This window comes from Myotis yumanensis, unplaced genomic scaffold (assembly GCF_028538775.1).
Source record: "Myotis yumanensis isolate MYYU_CA2020_CCGP unplaced genomic scaffold, mMyoYum1.0.hap1 SCAF_4, whole genome shotgun sequence".
NCBI classification, from domain to species: domain Eukaryota; kingdom Metazoa; phylum Chordata; class Mammalia; order Chiroptera; family Vespertilionidae; genus Myotis; species Myotis yumanensis.
Genome location: NW_027223755.1, coordinates 77604849 through 77626634, shown reverse-complemented (window position 1 = coordinate 77626634; position 21786 = coordinate 77604849). Strand labels below are relative to the sequence as shown.

The 21786-nt window shown below is 41.2% G+C and overlaps 1 protein-coding gene across 1 annotated transcript in view; it reads left to right on the top strand.

Moving 5' to 3' along the window:
• Positions 1 to 10139: 10139 nt before the first annotated feature.
• The window catches only part of FBN2 (fibrillin 2), a 244389-nt gene continuing 232742 nt past the window's right edge, over positions 10140 to 21786 (top strand). Inside the window, exons 1-4 of the mRNA XM_070411499.1 lie at positions 10140 to 10390; positions 11160 to 11242; positions 15753 to 15851; positions 18642 to 18737. Coding sequence (XP_070267600.1) covers positions 10140 to 10390; positions 11160 to 11242; positions 15753 to 15851; positions 18642 to 18737 — 529 coding nt within the window. The remainder of the gene's footprint in view (positions 10391 to 11159; positions 11243 to 15752; positions 15852 to 18641; positions 18738 to 21786) is intronic.

Sequence of the window (21786 nt, the reverse complement as noted above, 5' to 3'; positions counted from 1 at the left end):
GGTCTGTAATTTTTTCTGGTATTTTGTCTGGTTTTGATATCGGGAATGTTGGCCTCGTAGAATGGGTCTAGATAGTATTCATTCTACTTCTATTTTCTGGAAGAGATTGTAGAAAATTGATATCATTTGTTCTTTAAATATTTGGTAAAATTCCAGTGAATTTGTATAAACCATCTGGTCAGGTACTTTCTTTTTTGGAAAATTATTAATTTTAATTCAATTGCTTTACTAAGTATAGATCTCTTCAGATTTCCCATTTATCCTGTGTAAGGCCTGGTAATTGGTGTCTTTTAAGGCATTAGTAGTTCATTTCATTTAAGTTATCCAATTATAGCATAGAGTTGTTCATACTATTCCTTTATTATCCTTTTAATATCCATGGGGTAAGTAATGATGTCTGTCTTTCATTTCTGATATTAGTAATTTATGTCTCTCCCCCCTTCTTCTCTCTCAGTTATCTTTTCAAAGAATCAACTTTTGTTTTTAGTAATTTCATTGATTTCTGCTATAATTTTTATTATTTATTTTCTTCTGTTTACTTTGGATTTATTTTGCTGTTCTTTTTCTAATTCCCTAATATAAAAGCTTAGATCGTCATTGTTAGCTCTTCCTTTTTTTCTGATGTATACATTCAATGCTATAAATTTCCCTCTAAATACTTTCACTGCATTCTACAAATTTTGTTAAGTTGAATTTCATTTTCACTTAGTTTAAGATATTCTTCAATTTTTCATGATATTTATTTTTTGACATGTGTACTATTTAGAAGTGTGTTGTTTAACATCCAAATATTTGGAGATTTTCCAGCTACTTTCTGTTATTCACTTTTATTTAACTCCATGTGCTCTCAGACCGCACTTGGCATGATTTCTATTATCTTGAATTTTGTTAAAGTCTGTTTTATGGCCCAGAATGTGGTCTATCATGGTGAGTATTTCATGTGAACCTGAGAGGAATGTGTTTTCTATCACTGGTTGAAGTATTCTATAATGTCAGCCAAAATCAGTTGATTGGTGATATTGTTCTGTTCAGCTATATCCTTAACGGTTTTCTGCTTGCTGGTTATGTCAATTACTAATAGAGGTTGTACACACAGCTTTAACAATTATCAACATTTTGCCATTTCATTTCTTCTGTTAACTTTTCTTTTTTTCAGTCCCATGAAATGCAGTGTCTCAACTTTACATTTATAGGAGATAGATAAAAATCAGTTGAGTCAAATAATAAAAAAACAAAAATCCATGTTTTTCCCAATAATAGTTTTAAAAATTTAAATTATAGAATCACAGGAAGAAGAGAGGTCCTGTTAACCCTTCACAGAGTTTCACCAAAGTTACTTTTTTCCATTCATTGATTTTGAGAGAGACAGAGAGAGAGACATCGATTTGTTGTTCCACTTATTTATGTATTCATTGGTTGCTTCCTGTATGTGCCCTAACTGGAGATTAAATCCACAACCCCGGTATATAGGGATGACTCTCTAACCAACTGAGCTACCGAGCCAGGGCCCCCAATGGTTCTTATGTAGCTATCAATAATAATAAAAGCATAATATGCTAATTAGACCAGACATCCTTCCAGATGAAGCTGGGGCTGCGAGGGCCGAGGTGACCACTGCAGCGGCTGGGGGCCAAGGCAGAGGCAGCTTCTGCAGTGGCGAGGGTCGAGCACCTTGACAAATTTTGTGCATCAGGCCTCTAATAGTAGAATATAAAACCCAGGATACTGACATTGGCATAATGTGTGTCTATAGTTCTATGCCAATTGATTACATATGTAGATCAGGATAAACACCACTAATCACTTAGAGAACTATTCCCTCACTACAAAAATCCCCTTTAATTTATCATAGTCTACTTGTATCAACACTTAACTGGTATAAAAACTTTACCACCCTTTTTGAACTTTTATCCTGCTCTATTTATAATCATCTATATATATAAAAGCCTAAGCAACTGGACAACTGGATAGCTGTCCAACTGGCTGGTAGCTATGATGTGCACTGACCACCAAGGGGCAAAAGCTCAACACAGGAGCGGAAACCACAGGCATGAAAACATGGAACAGACTGATGAATCTCAGAGGGTGGTAAGAGATTACCAAAGATCTTATATGCATACTAGAGGCCCAGTGCATGGATTCGTGCACCAGTGGGGTCCCTCGGCCTGGCCTTCAGGGATCAGGCCGAAACTGGCTCTCTGACATCCCCTGAGGGGTCCCACTTTGCGAGAGGGTGCATACCAGGCCGAGGAACCCCAGCACTGGGCCTCTAGTTATAAATACATTATAGGGTGGGCAAAAGTAGGTTTACAGTTGTTTATATGGAAAATAATACAATAATTAATAAATAATAATACAAGAATAAACTTAGTATTTTGCATACTCACAACTGTAAACCTACTTTTTCTCTACCTTGTATTTCCTCTATATACATTGAGGAGCTCATGAGACAGTATTATACTTTTAGCTTTAATCATGAAGCATAATTTTGAAAAGCAAGAAAAAGTCTATTTTAATTATCCATATTCTTTATATTTTCACTCTTTTTATTGTTCTTCCTTCCTGACATTCCAAGATCATATCTGTCATTATTTCTATTCTGTTTAGATAATTTTTTAGCCATTGTTTTAGGGTAGATCTGCTGGAGACAAATCCTCTTTGTTTCCTTCATCTTAGAATGTCTTGATTTCCTCTTCATTTCTAAAGGATATTTTCACTGGGGATAAAATTCTCCATTGACAATTCTTTTCTTTCAGTACTTGAGAAACATGTGCCACTTCCTTCTGGCCTCCATGCTTCCTGTGAGAAATCTGCTGTCATTCTAATTGTTTTCACCTACCATTAAGGTGTGATTTCTCTGTTGCTTTCTTTGTCTTTAATTTTCATAAGTGTAACTATGGTGAATAATATGGATTCCTTTGGGTTTATACTGTTTGGGATTCACTCAGATTCTTTTAAAAACATATTCATAGATAAATAAGCTTTATTTGAATACCTGCATAAATATGAGTTGAGGTCAAACAAGGTTTTCCCAAAGGGCTAAAATGTATTAAACAATAGAATTTGCTCCTTCCCTTTAGTTTGTCTCTGAATATAGTTGACTGGTTTGCTCTCACTAATCATTTTTTCCAGACACAAAATCTAAAAATCTTTGGGTGGTATTTCTCATATGTCTAGACATCTCCTAAGGTGCTTTCAGTTACAAGAGAAGGGCAGGGTTTTTATCTGCTCATATACTATGCCACTGGAAGCAAAAACACATCCCTTGATTCTCTTGTTTAAATTTTAGCTGTTTGCAAACAGTGTACAAATGAAGAATTTAATGTTATTACACAAAATATACATGTATGCTGTAATAGTAACTTTGCTTTAAACTTTTTTCATTAAAGAATTATTTTTATTATCTCTCCACAAAGAAGTTATAAAAATACCTGTCAATACATTGAAAAGACACTTTTAAATCCTGGAATGAAAAATTCTAAAGTATAAGCTATGCTATATCTTCTGTGATTTACAAATAATAAAATCCTACAAGTTAGAATTTCTGAGTGATTTTGATAGAAATTTACTAAGAAGAACCAGAACATTAAACCTTAAAAAATGTTCAGTTTTCACCCTAATTGAGTTCTTGAGAAGCTGTAATTTGTTGACAGGTACCGCCCACCTCGACACTGCTGCTGCCACTAATGAAATTAATGTGAAGGACAGAGATTTGCATGCTACACGTGCCAGGCTTTTCCATGCAATTGACTGAGGTACTCTTATTTTATCCCTTATGTGTTAAATAGAAGAAAATATACATATGGTAAAAAATTTAAATGGGGTTGGGGGAACGAGAGTGGTATGGAAAGATCTAAAATAATAAGCAAATATCAGCAAATCTGATGTCTTCAAAATCACTAAGCAGTTACATGAATAATTTACAAAGTAAATCACTCAGCTTCTTGAATCCTTTTGTAATTTGGGCAAATTTTTGGTCATTATTTCTGCAAGTAGTTTTTTAGCAGCTCTATACTCTTCCCCTTTTTCTGAGATTCTGATGACCAAATGTTAAATTTTGTGTTATACTCTCACGGGTTCTTGAAACTCTGTTTATTTGTTTGTTTTAATCTATTTTTTCTTTGTTGTTCAGTTTGGGAAATTTCTATTATTCTACTTTCAAGTTCATTGGTTCTTTTCCCTGTCCTCTTCATTTTGCTGTTAATCCCATCTATCAAGCTTTAAAATTTTGATTATTGTATTTTTCACTTCTAAAATTTCTATTTAGTTCTTCTTTATATCTTCTATTTCTCTGCTGAGGCTTTCTACTTTTTTTCTTTTGTTTCATGCATGTTCACAAATGCTCATTGAAACATTTTTATCATGGCTGCTTTAAAATCATTGCCAGGCAATTCTAATACCTGTATCATCTCAACATTGATGAGTTAGATTTTCTTTTCTTATTTAAGTTGAGATTTTCCTGGTTCTTGGTATGATGAGTAATTTTTTATTATGTTTGGGCATTGTTATGAGACTTTGGATCATATTTAAATCACCTGTTTTAGCAGCCTCCTCTGGCACTATGCAGAGGGGTAGGGAAAAGGGGTGCTGCCTTGTTACTCCTAGATAGCAGTAAAAGTTCAAGTTCAGCCTCTGTTGACACACTTGGAGTGTGAGGAACACCATTGCTAAGCAGGGGTAGACGTACCAACTGCCTTCTAAACCTCTGCTGTATTACCCTGGCTAGGAGGGAGAGGGGTGCTTCATTACTACTCCCCATGTGGCTCCCCATGGCTTCCTAAGACACCATGGGATGAACAATGATAAAAGCACTGACCCCTCTACTAGAGCTCCTCTGATACCATCCCAATAGACAGGGTACTTCATTACTGTTAGGTGGGAGTGGCAACCCAGGTTCTCCACTCACACCATATTTCAGTAAGTATATAAAATAGTATTAGAAACTATAACTATGATATTATTGTCACACCTCCACAAATTGAAAATACATCCTTAATATCCAATGGCCCCACAGATTGCCTAAAAACTATAAATTTACACCTCTGTTTAAATCAAAATCCCAAATAAGGCACAGACATTAAATTTGGTTGTTGGACCAAAGCAGTTCCCTTTCCTTCTCTCTACCCATGTCATTTATTTGAAGGAAATTGCTTCTGTGTTATTTCCCATATTCTAGATATGGTTGATTATATTCATAGGTATCATTTAATATGTTTCACTATCCTCCATAGTTCCTAGAAACTGATAGTTCAATAAAAATGTATTACATTCAGGTTCATTTTTTTTTTTTGACACAGATTTCATAGGTGGTTCTGTGTGCCTCCTATTGTACCACTTAAGTAGATATACAATTCTGGTTGTTCTGCTTTTCAGAAATTGACAATCAGTAGGTTCTGGTGGTAACAGCTTGAATCATTCATTTAAAAGTTCCCTATTGACTGACCTCTTAATGCAGGATTTCTAAATGCATTGATATTTTGGACCAGATAATCTTTGATATAGAAGAACGTCCTATATAGGGGACTCTGCATTGTAGGATATTTAGCAGCATCCCTGCTCGCCTCAATTCTCTCTCACACATACACCATACCATTTTGTTGTGACAATAAAAAAAAGTCTCCAAATATTATCAAATGCCCCCCTGGGAGAATAGGCCCCCGTTGAGAATCATTGACTTAATAGTTTTAGCAATCATTGATAACTGTTGCCTAGTTCCATTATTTTATTAGATTTTGTAGTCATGATTTTTCTAATTCTATCATTTCTGCATTCACAACTCTTTGTGTGTTGTTGTTTTTTAAAGAAATACTTTCTCTGAGTCTGTCCAACAAAGGAAGGATAAGGTTTTGATTATTTTATTTATCAGTGTTTCTAGAACAATTAGCTGTACCCAACAACCTCCAAAAGTGATCAATTAAGTTTCTGGTTGAAGTACCATTGGGAACTCTTGACTATTTACACATTTCATTTATTTCAATCCTTGGCAGTATTTTTTTTTTTAAGCCCAAGTTTTCCCATCTTTGGTCAGTGGGATCTTTTTCAAGTAGTTCTAGTTTCCTTTCAACATTATCCTAATTATTGATAATTTCCCTGCTTTCAAGTATGACAGTGTAGATAGTCCAGACTCATCTTACATATTTTCTGTCCTAGCCCTGAAATCATACACTTACTCAAGAAGCCCTCATTTATTTTACTGGGAAATGGTATTTAGGGACCACAATCTGGGCACAATGGGTGTTTATTGTTTTTGGGTTGTCACTACTTCCAGGTTTTTTTCAATGTGTTGGGCCAGGAAATGCATATATTTTTTGAAAGACAAAGTTAAGTTCTGATTCCATATTGACATTTTAACTCAATTTAAGGTTACAGTGTTTTTAATTTTTATTTTATATTTAGTCTCTTTCAATTATGCTGAAATCATGATTTCTAATATCAGTTTTTCTCTCCCCCATCCCTCTTCCTCTTCCTCTTCCTCTTCCCACCTCTTCCCTCTCACATTACCCCCCATTGAATGCAATTTCAGACTTCTTTGTGTTTCATTTTTCCTTAGGTTACATCCTACTAAAGATGTACAGTCAAAATATTGTGTTTCAATATCACTTTAATTATTCTCTGGTTTTGCCACCAGTGTAATAAACAGGTTCATTTGTTTAAGTTTTTTTTTCAATTTTAGGTATTGCCCTTTTAAAATTTAATTTTAGTATAATATATACATGGGTTCAAAGTTAGAACAGTAAAACAAAGCATATTTAGAAAGGTATAGCTTCTATCACCATCTCTTCCTCCATGTCCTTTCCCTTCTCTAAGATAACCAAAAGATAGCATACAATTAGCAATGTCCTTCACCTTGCATAAAATTTTTTATTGTGATAAAATATACATTATATAAAATTACAATTTTTAACCATATTTAAGCATACAATTCAGAGGCATTAAGTTTATTAAATACATTATCATAATTTCCAGAACTTTTCATCATCCTAAATGGAAACACTGTACCCACTAAACAATTATTCTTCATTCCATTCTCCTCCTTTATTATTTAAAAAAAAAAAATATATATATATATATTGATTGATTGATTTTAAAGAGGAAGGGGAGGGAGAGAGAGATAGAAACATCAATGATGAGAGAATCATTGATCAGCTGCTTCCTGCTCAGCCCCCACTGGGGACCAAGCCTGCAACCTGGGCATGTGCCCTGACCAGGAATCCAACCACGACCTCTTGGTTCACAGGTTGATGCTCAACCACTGAGCCATGCTGGTTGGGCTCCCCCTTTATTCTTTCTGTCTCAATGGATTTACCTATACTAGCTGCACCTTGCTTTTTTTCATTGAATTGTATATTCTAGAGATCACTCCATAGGAGTATACAGAGATCCTCATTCATTTTTTACAGCTTAATCCATTGAATGGGTTAAGCTATGTACATTCAACTAATTCCTTATTGATGGGAAATTTGTGCTCCTAATCTATTACTAACAGTGCTTCAGTGAACAGACTAATGTGTTCATCATTTCTTTTTTTTCCCTTGCATATCTTTGAAATAGATTTTTTAAAGTGGAATTGGTGAATCAAAAGATAAATGCATATGCAGTTTTAGAACATTTGGATCTTATGTGATAGGAATGAACAATGAAACAATTTAAGTATTAAATAAAGCCTATTTAACATGGTTAAATGTTTTTAAGAATATGATTACAACACTGACCCAGGGGATAGTTACTTTAGCACTTTTGATTAACATAACTTCAACTGAATGAAAAATACTTCTCTTGCTGTCTTTAATTTCTTTGTATTTAAACAAATAGATGTCCCACATGAAAATATGGTGACTCCTACCTTTTTCTTATGACTTGTGAGAATATTGTAAGAAAGGATACTACCTTAAGACCCTTTGTTCGACTACATTGGGAAAATAACGCAGGGAGTTATGCCAATTCTCAGAGAATTTTGGCTGCCAAATAGCACATCTGGGCAATTCAGGCCAGGGAAAAAAATTTTGTGTATACATATCTTTAAAGTAAGGTTCTCTAGGCCTGAATAATCCAGACATTGCTCTCTTGTACTGTTTCCTAAACTGTGCTTGAATGGTCTGTCCTAGTTTTCAGGGGTGTTGCTTTCTAATTATGAAATGCCACGGATTGGGAGACTACTAGGACTTCGCAGAGACCTCATGAAAGCTGGGGCACAAAGGAAGACCCCAAAGGCGGGTGAGTGCAAAGGCAGCTCTAAGGGTTCAGAGGGCAAGTCGCCAGCCTGAATGAACCAATTGCTAGGGTTTAATAATTAATCAGGAGTCCAAGCCAGGAAATAAGGATATGCCCCAAGACCCATTTACCCGCCCTGCGTCCCCCGCCCCTCCACCCCCTCTACTCCTTCCCCTATGCACACACTTCAGGGGCTCTAACTCCTTCCTGGCTGCAAACCCAGGCAGAGCCTTGCCCGGGGTCACCCTGAGGGACATCCCCTGCGCTGACTCCCTGGGACCTCGGTGCGGGCAGGCTGCCTAGGCCCCCCTGCGGCCGCCTGTTCTTTTTGGAGCCGGAGGGCAGCGAATTTCAATCTGGAAACACCCAGCCCCTCTTTGGGTCCCTCGGACTGACGCTACTCCCGTTGGGGAGGTGGGGGTGGGACGATGATAGGGAAGGCCTAGCCTTCTCGGATTGAGGTTGCAGCCCAACGCCGTGCGGGTCTCTATTCCTGCTTGGCTGCGAATTCTCGCACCCCGGGTCCGGATCCGGGTCCGGGTCCCAGCGGGAGGAACAGTCCTCATTCTTAAACTTGTGGCGTCTGCCCGGTCGGTTAGTTCAGCTGCTGATCTAGCGAGCCAAGCACTTTTAGAGACCCTAGTCCCTGGTCCGCCGCCCGGCGAGGGCGGAGGGGGAGGGGAAGGGGCTGCTGCCTCCTTTCCCAAATCCGGTCCCTAACCGCCCCCTCCCCCGTCGTCTGCTCGCTTTGTACAGGCAGTCAAAACAGAGCTAGCGGCCAATTGAGGGGGACGGGAAGCAAAGCCGACTACAACCTCGCCCCCTCCAGCCGGCCCCCCAGCCCCCTCCTACCGGCCCAACGGCCCGCTCCTTCTGGCCCCCTGGCCTTCCCTCCCCTTTCTCACTTCTCTCCTCGCCCTAACCTCGCCCCCATCCCCCGCTCATTTCCTCTCGTACCCCGGCTCGCCAGTCCTCTTTCCAAGCCCCTCTTCCAGCCCTGGCCTTCCTCTCCGGCTTGCCCCCCCTACTCCCCAATCTCAGTCCTCTCTCCTCCCTTCATCCTACCCCCTTCCTTCCTCTTCCCCTCCCCCAGGCCCTAGCTCCCCTTGTTCCTCCCCACCCAGTCGCCCCCTGACTCTGTCCCCGCCCACTCTGCGCCGGCCCCTGGGTCGGGGCTGCGCCCCACGTGTGGACGGCTGCGCTCCAGCCCCCACTGACAGCCACCGCCCGCCGGCCCGCCCCGCGCCCCGCCTCGCCTCAAAACCCCCGCGCCGCGCCCTCGCCTGCCGCATCTTTCCCCGGGTCCAGCCTCCCGCCCTTCCTCTCACCGGCGGCTCGCCCGGCCCCGCGCACCTCAGCCCGGCTCCTCAGCCGCCGCAGGCGCGTCGCAGCCCCGCGGGACTCCGGGCGAGCGGGGAGCAGAGCCTCCTCTTTGGGGGGCTGCTTTTATTTGCTTGCCGGCTTCTTTCTGGTTACTTTTGCAGCTTGCCAGGATCTGTGCCGGGAGCGCACGGGAATCCGCCGAGCCGCTGCGCGCAGGCCCTTTTTTTTTCTTTTGAGGTCCGCTTTCTTTGTAACTTTACGCCGCGGCTGCTCGGGTTACTTTTGTAATTTCCCGCCCCCGCCCGCTGGCGGTCCTGGAGTCGCTCGAGGCCGTGGCCCGGGGGATGCAACGTGGACCGCGCGGGGCTGCCGGCCGCACCGCAGCCGCGCTTCGCCGCCCGCTGCGCTAGAGCTCGCGCCCCACAGTCAGCGAAGGGGCCGGCGCTCGGCCCGGGGCTCCCGGTAGAGCTGGGAGCCCGAGCCCAAGGGCGTCTCGGGAACCGACGAAGGGCTTGCTAGACCCTGACTTTTTTCGGGCCGCGCGGATTTTGTCTTTGAGCGCTCCCTCTCCGCGGACCAGGGTCCGCGCGCTCTCCGCGCCCGCGATGGGGAGACGGCGGCGGCAGTGTCTCCAGCCCTACTTCGTGTGGCTGGGCTGCGTGGCGCTCTGGGCGCAGGGCACGGCTGGCCAGCCCCAGCCTCCACCGCCCAAGCCGCCCGGTCCCCAGCCGCTGCAACAGGTCCGACCCGCAGCGACAGGCTCCGAAGGCGGGTTCGCGGTGCCTGAGTACCGGGAGGAGGGCGCCGTGGTGGCCAGCCGCGTCCGCAGGCGAGGACAACAGGACGTGCTTCGAGGGTAGGTGGGCAGTCCGCACGAGGGTAACCTCGGCTTGGCAGCTTTCCAACCTCCCCCTCCCCTAATCTCGTTCGGCGGCTAGAGCTTCGGCCCCCTCCACCAGGAGACTCCGAAGACTTTCAGGAACGCCGCCCTCTTTTCCTCTGCTGTCCGCGCGCGGGCCTCCCTTGGTGCGGTTGGGCGGCAGATGGGTCGTAGGCCCCCGGGTGCGTATCGCAGAGCGTCTGCGGAGCCCACGGTGCAGGAACAGGTTCCGAATGTCGGGAGGAAGGAGCGCTTGAGCCCACCGCGCCGGGTCTGGTGGAGTCAGCCTGCTCTCCCCACCGTCGGGGGCGCCGCTCCGGAGCCTTTTGTTTGAGGACGCGTGCGGGGCTTACAGTTCACCCTAATCCAGAACCCAAGCGCTCCACCTTTCGACGCCTCTTCCTTGACACGTCGGGGCCAAAGGAACAGTTGATCAGGGGGGACAAGGGCAAGGATTTTTGAAACGAAATGTTCCCTTTGTTCTCTGCATCCGGAGGCTAGAATAGTAGCAAATTATATGTTTCCATGTTTCTTTTCCCTTTAAAAAGGCAGCAACGGAGGGAAGATGAAAGGCAATGTTTAGACGTTGCTGGCCTCCCCATTCCTGTGTCTAGTCCATCTCTTTCCACATCTGCTCCCCAAACATTTGAAGGGTAGTTTGGGTTTGTTTGTTATCCTGAAATCTACTCTGTTAGGGCTTTGCTTATCAATACCGCTAATGTGTTATTGCTCCCCTCCATCGCAGGCCCAATGTGTGCGGATCCAGGTTCCACTCCTACTGCTGTCCTGGATGGAAGACGCTACCTGGAGGAAACCAATGCATTGTCCGTGAGTGCTTGGCTGGGGTAGCAGCTTGGGGTAGCACTCTAAGGCCCCTTCTCAGGGTGGGACCTCTTGCATTTAGTCTTTTGGATACGTAGTTGCATTTAGAATCCAGTGGCCCACATAGCGTGATAATTAGGATGTGGCCCTATTTGAATGGTGGGGAAGAAGCAGCCGGTTTGCATTAGCTTAGATTTCACTTATAGACTCTGCTGAAGGGCAATAATGATAAAGGTTTCAAAGATACTTGGAAGTTTTATCTATGTCTATTAATACAAACTGATGGGAAAGTACAGCAATTCCCTTGATAAATCAAAACCACTTTTTTTCCCTAAAAGAGTCCAGATAAGACCACAATGTGGTTATGTAAATTAACTGGTTTTGACTCTGCATGAGGTTTAGGCCTTAGGAAGATCAAGCTTTCTTAAGCCTTTGTACAAAACCACTTAATTGTATCTGATTTCATCTCAACAGCCACACAACATAGATATGAAAGGAGCAAATTTACACTTGACCCAGGTTAACAAAATTATTAAAAGGGAGAACTCTTCCAAATGGCTTGACTTTTTTATTTTTTGGAAGAAATTTAGATTTAGGATTTACAGACCAAAAATATAGTCTACTGTATATTTTCAAAGTGTGAGTCTTAGAACTTTACCAGTCCTGCATACCTGACCTTAAAAGTTTTGATTATTTTATTCAGTTTCCAAAGTGTACATCCAGCTCTACAAGTTCTAATTGGAGAAGTTATTAGTTATCAGCCTCACAGTGATGGACTATGGATGTCTTATTTCACATGCCTGTGAATTTGTGAGTTGAAGTGTGACCCACTTTCTCCTGTGTGTTTAGATAGCACAGCCACATTTGTCTTGTTGGGAGGAGAGCCAGGTATCATAGACAGCGTATTCATTTAGGCCCAATCTTGACTTTAGATTGACCTTGATGTTCTCCAGGGAATAGATAATTATGCAACTGTGAACAGAGAAAAAGGGCAAGCCACACTAGCCAAGGGATAATAAGGATATAGTGGCATCTCTGACTCTATATTTATTGGTTTTGTGGGTTTGAGATAGACTCTTAATTTTTTTCAGTACAGTTTTTAAAGAACAAAATCTCAAGTGTTGTGGAGACATTTTAAAAATAATTTTTCTACCCTAAAAATCCCACAACTCCAGTAAAGAGGCAAAACTAGGAAACAACAATTGTGTTCTTTAAGGCAGTTCATAAATATTTAAAGTAAACCCTCTGATGATAAGCCTTAGCTTTTATTAAAAAGAAAGAGAGGTGTATGGCAATCTTTTCTCTCCAACACAGAAGCCATATATGTGAGGCATTTATGGAGGGTGCATTTACTCTTTCAGGCCAGTAGGGCATTACCATGTCTGCTTTAAACTTACATGGTTCCTAGAATCCTAACACAGCTAACGTCACTCACCACACACCTGCCATACTAGCCGGGAGTGACTTAGGCACTGCGGAAAGTCTGACTCACTAAATGTAATGAATGTGACTGCCATTATTGAATTGGAGAGCAGCCGAGGAGAAGGGATTGGTTTATGGTACGTGTTGAAAATCTGTAAAGTCAGATTTTATTGGATCAGCGTGGAATGGGAATTCCAGAGAACAGAGCCTTCCAGAATATTTACAGTAGGAATGAATATATATATATATTCAAAAGTATTTAAAGCTGACACTCAGAGGAATATATATATTCCTCTGAGTGTCAGCTTTAAATACTTTTGGTCTTTGAATAACACTGTGCACTTTACTTGTTTAGAAGATCAGTTTTAGAAATCTCAGAGTAACATCTAATATTGTAGACTGCATTTCTACTACTTGAAATATTTAGGTGCTTATGAAATACACTGGAAAGTACATGGATCATGAATCTATAAAAGGCATATACTTGAAATGATCTTTATATATATCCAAGAAACATTTGCTATACTTATGTCAAGAGATATATATCTACAAAAATATTTATTACTGCATTTAGAAAATATTAAAAGTACCAAGAATATAAAATAGTGCACAAAATAAGGGGAGGGAGAATGTAATGCCTTTATAGTCTTTTATATGGGTCGCACCTAAATTTTAACTTCTAATATTTCTGCACTAAATTCAGTAGTCCAATTATTTAAACATTTAAGATGAGAATAGATGGAGGTATTAACCAACTTGAAATCACTATAAAATCAAAATCAAGAATTTTGATTCCAGGATTTTCTGATGATAATACATTTCTTTTTCTATTTATTTAATTTTCATTTTACCAAAGAAAACCTCTGAGGAAACTTACAAAAAGAGAATAAGTAAAATACAAATAGAAAATGAGGGCCAAATATTAATTTTCTCATACATTTGTACATCACCATTCTTTCTCTATAGAAAGATACTAAAATGTCAACTTCTAGAATTTTAATGTTTGGCCTTGACTAGGCTTCATGAGGAAAAGAAGATATTAAAAGTAAAACATTCCTCAAACTACTGGAAATCTATTGCATCTTTATTTTAGTCTCTGTGTTTCTTTGTCATTGTTCTTAACTGTGGCCTGCAAAGATCACTGAAGTACTTCCAAGCTTCCAAATATTTGTTTCCAAAAGGATGGAATTGACTTTCTCACTTTCCATTTGTTTTTTAAAATCTTGTTAGAACATGAAGCAATGGAAAAGTTTGCTTATTAATGTATTTATTGGGAAGTTGTTACAAAGGCCATTTTGATCAGTGGAACGACAATGGGAAGGGGTTGGCCCAGAAACATAGCCTTTGAGACCTGAAGAGAGATGAGAACACTCCAATGTAATCCTTTGGTTTTATTTTACCAATGAGGAAATTAAACCCAAAGAAGCTGTATTTTCTCCCCTCCCCACGCGGGCAGTGGCAGAACAAGAACTCAAATTCAGACCTCCTGCATACAATATACTCTTTACTGTGCCATGCATCTCCTCCCAACATCACTGAAATCCCAACACCCAGCTCTTCTCTCCCTCTCCCTGTGGTATTTTTGGATCTCATGGTTTTTGTGTGATTATGGAAGGGACAAAAATTTAGGTGAGGAGCATTCTTGCTTTTCAGTGGCTCACAGATATAGTGGACAAGCTTGTGGCCATGACATGGATCTGTCTGAGGATAATCCACCTCCAGCCAATCAGGCTCTCTCTGGGTTTAGGACCTGGGTAGGAATACTTTGTATTCACCTAAGCCTAGACTAAATGTCTACCTGCTGGGGATGAGGGGGCTTTGAAACAAAATAATATTTTAATGAACATTTTTTCATTAGAAAGTTTTTGGTGATCAGAAACTCTAGTACATTTTAAGAATGGTCAACTTCATGGTAGGAACCATGTTCTTGCCTAAAATCAGTTTTCTATTTTCACACCATGATCTATGACATTTTCATTTATAGGGAATATTAATGGAAATGGTGGTGATATTATGTGGATGTCAAAAGGCAATTTAGAGAAGAAAAACTATTATTAAGTTAGTTTGCTTCTATAGAACACATCCTTATCATTATTGGGGTTCTCTGATCTATTTGAAACTTGTGGGATCCCTCTCTAGCATAAGACATATATGCACATTGGCATAAATGTTTATAGCTAGTTTCAGGGTATTCCCAGACTCTCTCTCCTCTTCTTGTCTTCATGCACCCAGTCATGGAGCATTAAAGCACATAGCTTTTGTACACAAAGAGAGAATTCAGTTGTGGGTATAGAGATAAATCTCTCCACTCCTAAATGAACTGACTCTAAATATGGGAGAGGCTTTCCATTTGAATGTGCTCAGCTAATGATTTTGAGGATCCATGGTATGTGCCTATCATTCTTTGCTGTGATGACCTTCATACCTTGGAGGTCACAGCTGCAGGAGGCTTTGACTCTCCCTCCATCAAAATGTCGCAGCAGCTTCTCTGAGCAGCAGGAATAGGCTAGGTTGTGGAGATAATATGGGAGAAGAAAGGCTGGAGGAAGGAGAGAAGGAATTATTAAGGGAATAAAGATTGATGATGGTGCAGGTCAGATACCAGCCGGGAAGGAATGTGCATTGAACCCCTGGGGCTTGGCCAAGTCATTAGGGCCTGGAGTCGCTGGCTCAGCCAATTTCACATTCCCTGTCTCATCTGAAGGTCCCTTACAGAGTGGGTTGTGTTTTCCGAGAGTATGCAGGACCTCTGGGTTTCATCAACCCTCCCAGCTTCCTACTAGGACCAAGACTGTCTTCTCATGGTAAATTCTGCATATAAACTCTGACTTGTAGAAAAGACAACCTGTATATAGGAGAGTTCAACAATTAGAAATATGCAACTTGAAATAGCTTCATTTGTTTGCACCTTATGATACTTGTTCTCATGTCTACAATGGGTAATTTGATTGCATATCTGAAATTAGACATTACATATCGCATATTTTATATTTTAGTTTTCCAAATTTATTGTTTTTAACTATAGCTTTCTTGTGTTGTAAACCATGGTTTATTACCTAATTATTCATTTATTTCCCTATTGTGCTTTCTACAGCAATATGTAGAAATAGTTGTGGAGATGGATTTTGTTCCCGTCCTAACATGTGTACTTGTTCCAGTGGCCAAATATCACCGACCTGTGGATCAAAATCAAGTATGTTTCTTATGTGACCTTATTTACTGCATTATCCTTAAGCTTTTGAGTAAATTCTAAATGTCCTTTTCAATGAGGCTATACATCCATGATTATTTTCCTCACTAGTCACGTCTGGTTTAATCTTTGGAGTAAGTCTTGGGTGATTTATTTCTGGTCCAGAAGCTATGTGTTTGTGCAGTGAAAGAGCCTGGATTCAATGGAGAAGTGATTCTTTGTGAATAATAGCTATAATTTACTGGGTTTTTACAATGTGCCAAGTGTTTGACTGTATCACTTATTTAATCCTCACACGGACACTATGAGATACTATTGTTACCCCATTTTACAGAGAAGGATATGGAAGCACACACATAAGTAACTTGCCCAAGGTAACAGATTTGAATTCAGATATTCTGAAGCCTAAACCTATAGACTCAAACCCTAGGCTCTATTTATTGTCTTGCTTAACTCCTGTGGCTCATATCCTGTTTTGTGGGTTAACTAAAGGGGAAGGATCAAAAGATTGAGGAGAAAACAAATATTTATTATTTACTGACCAGATGCTTCACATATATTAACTTATTTTGCTTTACACATATTAACTCCCAACATCTCTGTAAGATCACTGTAACAGTGGACTAAGATTGTATTATTAACGACCCAGTTAGAAAGTGTTGGGTCTTTAAGTCCCAGGTTAATCTTTTAGGCAGTGTTTAAGATAGCATTATAACAAGGAGGAAGCTGGTATTGTTTATTTAACTGCTCAATAATTAAATACATCTTTATGTCTGCCTTAAAGTAGTGTGAACTTGTTACACTTTTAACATTTTTCTCCACAAAATTTCCCCAAGTAAAGGTAATAGAAAATCCCAATGATTTAGTAATATAAGATTCAAGAGTCATATAAGAATTGTCATTGTCTTTCTGATGAAACTTCTGATTAAAACTCTAGTTTCACTTTCTTTGAAAATAATTTGTCGTTGTCACAGCCTTTTAAAGCCTATTACTCAGAATTCATCGAGACTTTTTAGCAAATTTCCTGTACACTTATCCCGAACATCCCTTGTCTGATTGCCTGGAAGAAACCCTAGCCTGTATCTTCATTATCCTATTTTCTTATTTTTATCATATATGCCCTCAACAAAAAACCCAATCCTGAAGAAATTTTACCTAATTCCTCTACCTGGATAGCTGAATAATCCCTGGCCCACCCTTGGTTTACGGTGTATAATTCAGTAGGGAATCCATGAATTAGTCATTTAGTCTTGACTAATACTATCAACCTTTCCACCACAAACTTTTCTACTCTTTCTAGTCTTTATCCTGCTCCACCTCCCTAAAGTATTAATCACCATTAATCACTATCTTCTTGAAGCACTTTCCTTTCCCTTCACTTATCAGTGGCCTACAATCCTCCTTCTCTTAGTTGTTATTTTTTAGTCTCCTTTCTGTATCTCCTTCATTAGCCTTTTACTTAATGTTTGGTATTCCTAAGAGGTCTGTCCTCTGTGGATGAACTCATTTACATATATGCCTTCAAGTACTACCAAGATGTTCCTAACTCATAATTATCTCTGGAGTAGATCCTTCCACTGGGCCTTATATTCACATGTTCCATTTATCTATTCAACGTCTCCACCTGAATGCATCTGAAACTTGGTCACATGAAACTGTTGATTCATTACGGACCACAGTCGACTTCTTCCACAGTTTTTCTTGCCAAATGGCACTACCATCCACACAGTAATTAAGCAACTGCTTCTCTTTTTCTCACATCAACTCTTTTTAAGAAGACCTACCAGTTCTACTGGAAAGTATATCTCAAATCCATCTTCTTTCCATCACCACTGCTACCAAGTGGTTCAAGCCACCCTCACCTCTCACCTGGACTATTGCAGTAACCTCTTGATGGTTTCCCTAGCTTCTACTCTTGCCTTCATTAAATCCATTCTCTGCAAAGCAGTTAAGTAGTCTTTTAAAAATATAAATCATCACTTTATTGTCTTATTTATATCCTTTCGATGATTCCCAGTTGAATTTGGGATAATGCAAATGCTTCTGTGGCACAGGAAGCCTTGCATTATCTAGCTGACGGCTTCTCTAAGGTTTTCTCTTCCCAACCATCCTCTTTATAATCATGTGAACCTTTTAGTTCTTCAGAGGAAACCTTTTATTATCCTAAGACCTTTTGGTTTGGTGGGCCCTCTCCCCGTGAGGTTCCTCCTTGGTACTTCTCATGCGTGGCTCATTCTAGTCCTTCAGAATTCAGTTTAATGTTGCATGAGAGTGGTCTCATCTGGTTCCTGTGTCGAGGTACCTTCTGGCTCCAAACTGTTCTTCTTTACAACACAGTTTCCTTCAGAGAACTTATCACAATTTATAATGACATCATGGTATTTGTTTTCTTGTGTTTTGTCTATTTCCCATGGAAATGGAAGCTCCATGAGAGTAGATACCAAGACCATCATGATAGCAGGGCACTGACCTCATATGGCAGGTACTCAGCCCCTGCATTCTGAACAGTTACACTGTCTCCTGCATCTTGGAAACTACACTACTAGTTACCTTATATTTATTTCCTTTCACACTGAAAGTATAATATATATTAAACATGTATAATATAAAAGTATAATATATATTAACATATGTTGTAACATATATGTTCATTTGTGCACTTATTACAAATATGTACAGATCTGCTTGGGGTATAACATTTTCATTGACTTGAATATTTGGTATAGTTCTATAACTCACAGATACTGTGATTTTGACCATTGATATTATTATAATTTTTGTTGTCCTTTGCAGTTCAGCAGTGCAGCGTTAGATGCATGAATGGTGGGACCTGTGCAGAAGACCATTGCCAGTGCCAGAAGGGATATATTGGAACTTACTGTGGACAACGTAAGGAACATTAGCATAGACTTGATTTAGTAGAAATTATGAGATTTAGTAGGTATTTCATATTAAGTCATAATGTAAGGTCTTGTGAAGCCCATGATCCTTTAAAAAAGAAATTTTATGTAGTAAGCATACTTTACAACTGAATTTCTAAATTTTATCTAAAGGGTTTTTTTCTGACTTTTAAATAATTTTTGCATTGTGTAGTATTGATGTTGTTGAATACCACTAGTGCTTTATCAAATTTGACACATATCACCGTAAATATTGGCATACCTTTCTGAAAAAATAGTGGTTTTCTTTTCTTTGATATCTCTCTCTCTCTCTCTCTCTCTCTCTATATATATATATATATGTATATATACACACACACATATATATACACACACACACATACACATATTTATATTTATGTACATATATGTGTGTGTGTGTATGTCTATATAATCATATATATGATTTTTTTAGGATTTCCCAAAATTAAACCTTGGAGAGCCAATCTTATAAATTGTCCTTTGCTCAAAATATATTTAATTATATAATACCATAGTACAGGGTTGTGAAATGATTTTTTAGAAATTAGATGTCATCACCCTAGCTGGTTTGGCTCAATGGATAGAGCATTGGCCTGTAGACTGAAAGGTTCTGGTTTCGATTCCGGTCGAGGGCACATGCCTGGGTTGTGGGCTTGATCCCCAGTAGGGGGTGTGCAGGAGGCAGCCGATCAATGATTCTCATATTGATGTTTCTATCTTTCTCTCTCCCTCTCCCTTCCTCTCTGACATCAATAAAAAATTTTAAAAGAGAAATTAGATGTCATTATGAAAGAGGGAACTTTAATCCAGCAAAGCTCTTATCTTCAATCACTGGAGAATATCCTGTACTAATCAAGAAATAACATTTTGGCAAGGATGTAAAGATTGTAGCTACTGGATTGTGACACATCACTGGGGAATACTTTAGGTTAGTGTTTCCCAAATTGTGGGACTCTTATGGGAAGGACATGACATGAAAGAAAGCTGAATCATAAATTGTAAGAAAGTCCCTATTTACTTCATTTGCATTTCATCAGATTCAGACTCTGGTTTTGCTGTTGCTAATCTTTAAGGCCTCCCTAAGAATTGCTCATAAGCTTTTTTAACATAAAATAGACTGAGTCTTAGATGTGCAAGAACATCTAGCTTCTTTTAAATTAAACTAATTTTATTTTGTTGCAGTTAAAATGTTTTTAAATTGTAGTAAAGTGTATATAACTTAAACATTTCCATTTTAACCATTTTTAATTGTACAGTTTAGTAGCATTAAGCACATTCACATTGTTGTGCAGTCATCACCACCATCCATCTACAGCCCCTTTTTTCTTGTGGCTGAACTAAAACTGTGTACCCATTAAACAGTAACTCCCCATTTCTCTCTCACCCTAGCTACTGGCAGCCACCATTCTACTTTCTGTCTCTATGAATTTGACTACTCTAAGTACAGCATATAACTATGATCATATAGTACTTGTTTTTTTGTGACTGGCTTACTTTACTTAGCATAATTTTGTTCATGGTTCATCCCTATTATAGTATACTAGAGGCCCAGTGCACAAAAATTTGTGCACTGGCGGGGGGGGGGGGGAGAGGGGGGTCCCTGGGGGGAGGGGAAGGGAGGGTCCCTCAGCCCAGCCTGTGCCCTCTCACAGTCTGGGACCCCTCAGGAGATAATGACCTGCTGGCTTAGGCCTGCTCCTGGGTGGCAGAGGGCAGGCGCAATCCCTAAGTGCAGCCCCTGGTCGGGCTCAGAGCAGGGCTGATTGGGGAGTTGGGGCGCTGCCCCCTGTCATGCACAGAGCAGGGCGGATTGGGAGGTTGCAATGCCACCCTCAGTCACGCTCAGGGTAGGGCCGATTGGGGGGTTGGGACACCGCCCCCTGTCACACTCAAGGCAGGGTCGATGGGGAGGTTGCGGCGCCACCCCCTGTCACGCACAGAGCAGGGCCAATCAGGGGGTTGGGGCGCTGCCCCCTGTCACGCACAGAGCAGGGCCCATCAGGGGGGTTGGGGTGCTGCCCCCTGTCACGCACAGAGCAGGGCCCATCAGAGGGTTGGGCGCTGCCGCCTGTCATGCACAGAGCAGGGCCGATCAGGGGGTTGGGGCGCCGCCACTGTCACACTCAGGGCAGGGCCAATGGGGATGTTATGGCTCTACCCTGTCACACACAAAGCAGGGCCTGTGCGGGGGGGGGGGGGGGGGGGGGGTTTGGGGCACCGCACCCTGTCACACACAGAGCCGCAGGGCGATCAGGGGGTTTGGGCGCTGCCCCCTGTCACGCTGATCCGGTGCCAGGAGGCCTCGCAGCTCTGCTGATCCTGGTGCTGGGAGGCATATTACCCTTTTACTATATAGGATAGAGGCCTGGGGGCTGGCTAGTTTGCCCTGAAGGGTGTCCTGGATCAGGGTGGGGGTCCCCACTGGGGTTCCTGGCCAGCCTGGATGAGGGGATGATGGCTGTTTGCAGCTGGTCACACACCCTTCAGGGTGGGGGTCCCCACTGGGGTGCTTGGCCAGTCTGGGTGAGGTGCTGAGGGCTGCTTTCAGGCTGGCGGTTGTTGACTGAAGCTCCCAACTGCTCCTTTTTTTCTTTTTCTTTTTTGTTTGCGTTCTATAATCGAAACAACATATAACTCCAGCTCTGAGATCCCGGCAGGCTGAAAGCTGGTTTCTGGGGTTTTGTTTAGCTTCTATATTTGTTAGAATGTTTCAAACTGCCAGCTCAGAGGCCAGCAAGTCAGGCGGGGAACGTTGGAGTCTGCAGTCACTGGAGCAAGCAAGCCTCATGTTCGCTTCCAGCTGCCTGGCTGCCGGCCACCATCTTGGCTGACAGTTAATTTGCATAAGGATATGCTGATTAGCCAATGGGAAGGGTAGCGGTCGTACGCTAATTACTATGTTTCTCTTTTATTAGTGTAGACTAGAGGCCTGGTGCACAAAATTCGTGCACAGGCGGGGGGGTGGCCCCTCAGCCTGGCCTGCACCCTCTTGCAATCCAGGATCCCTTGGGGGATGT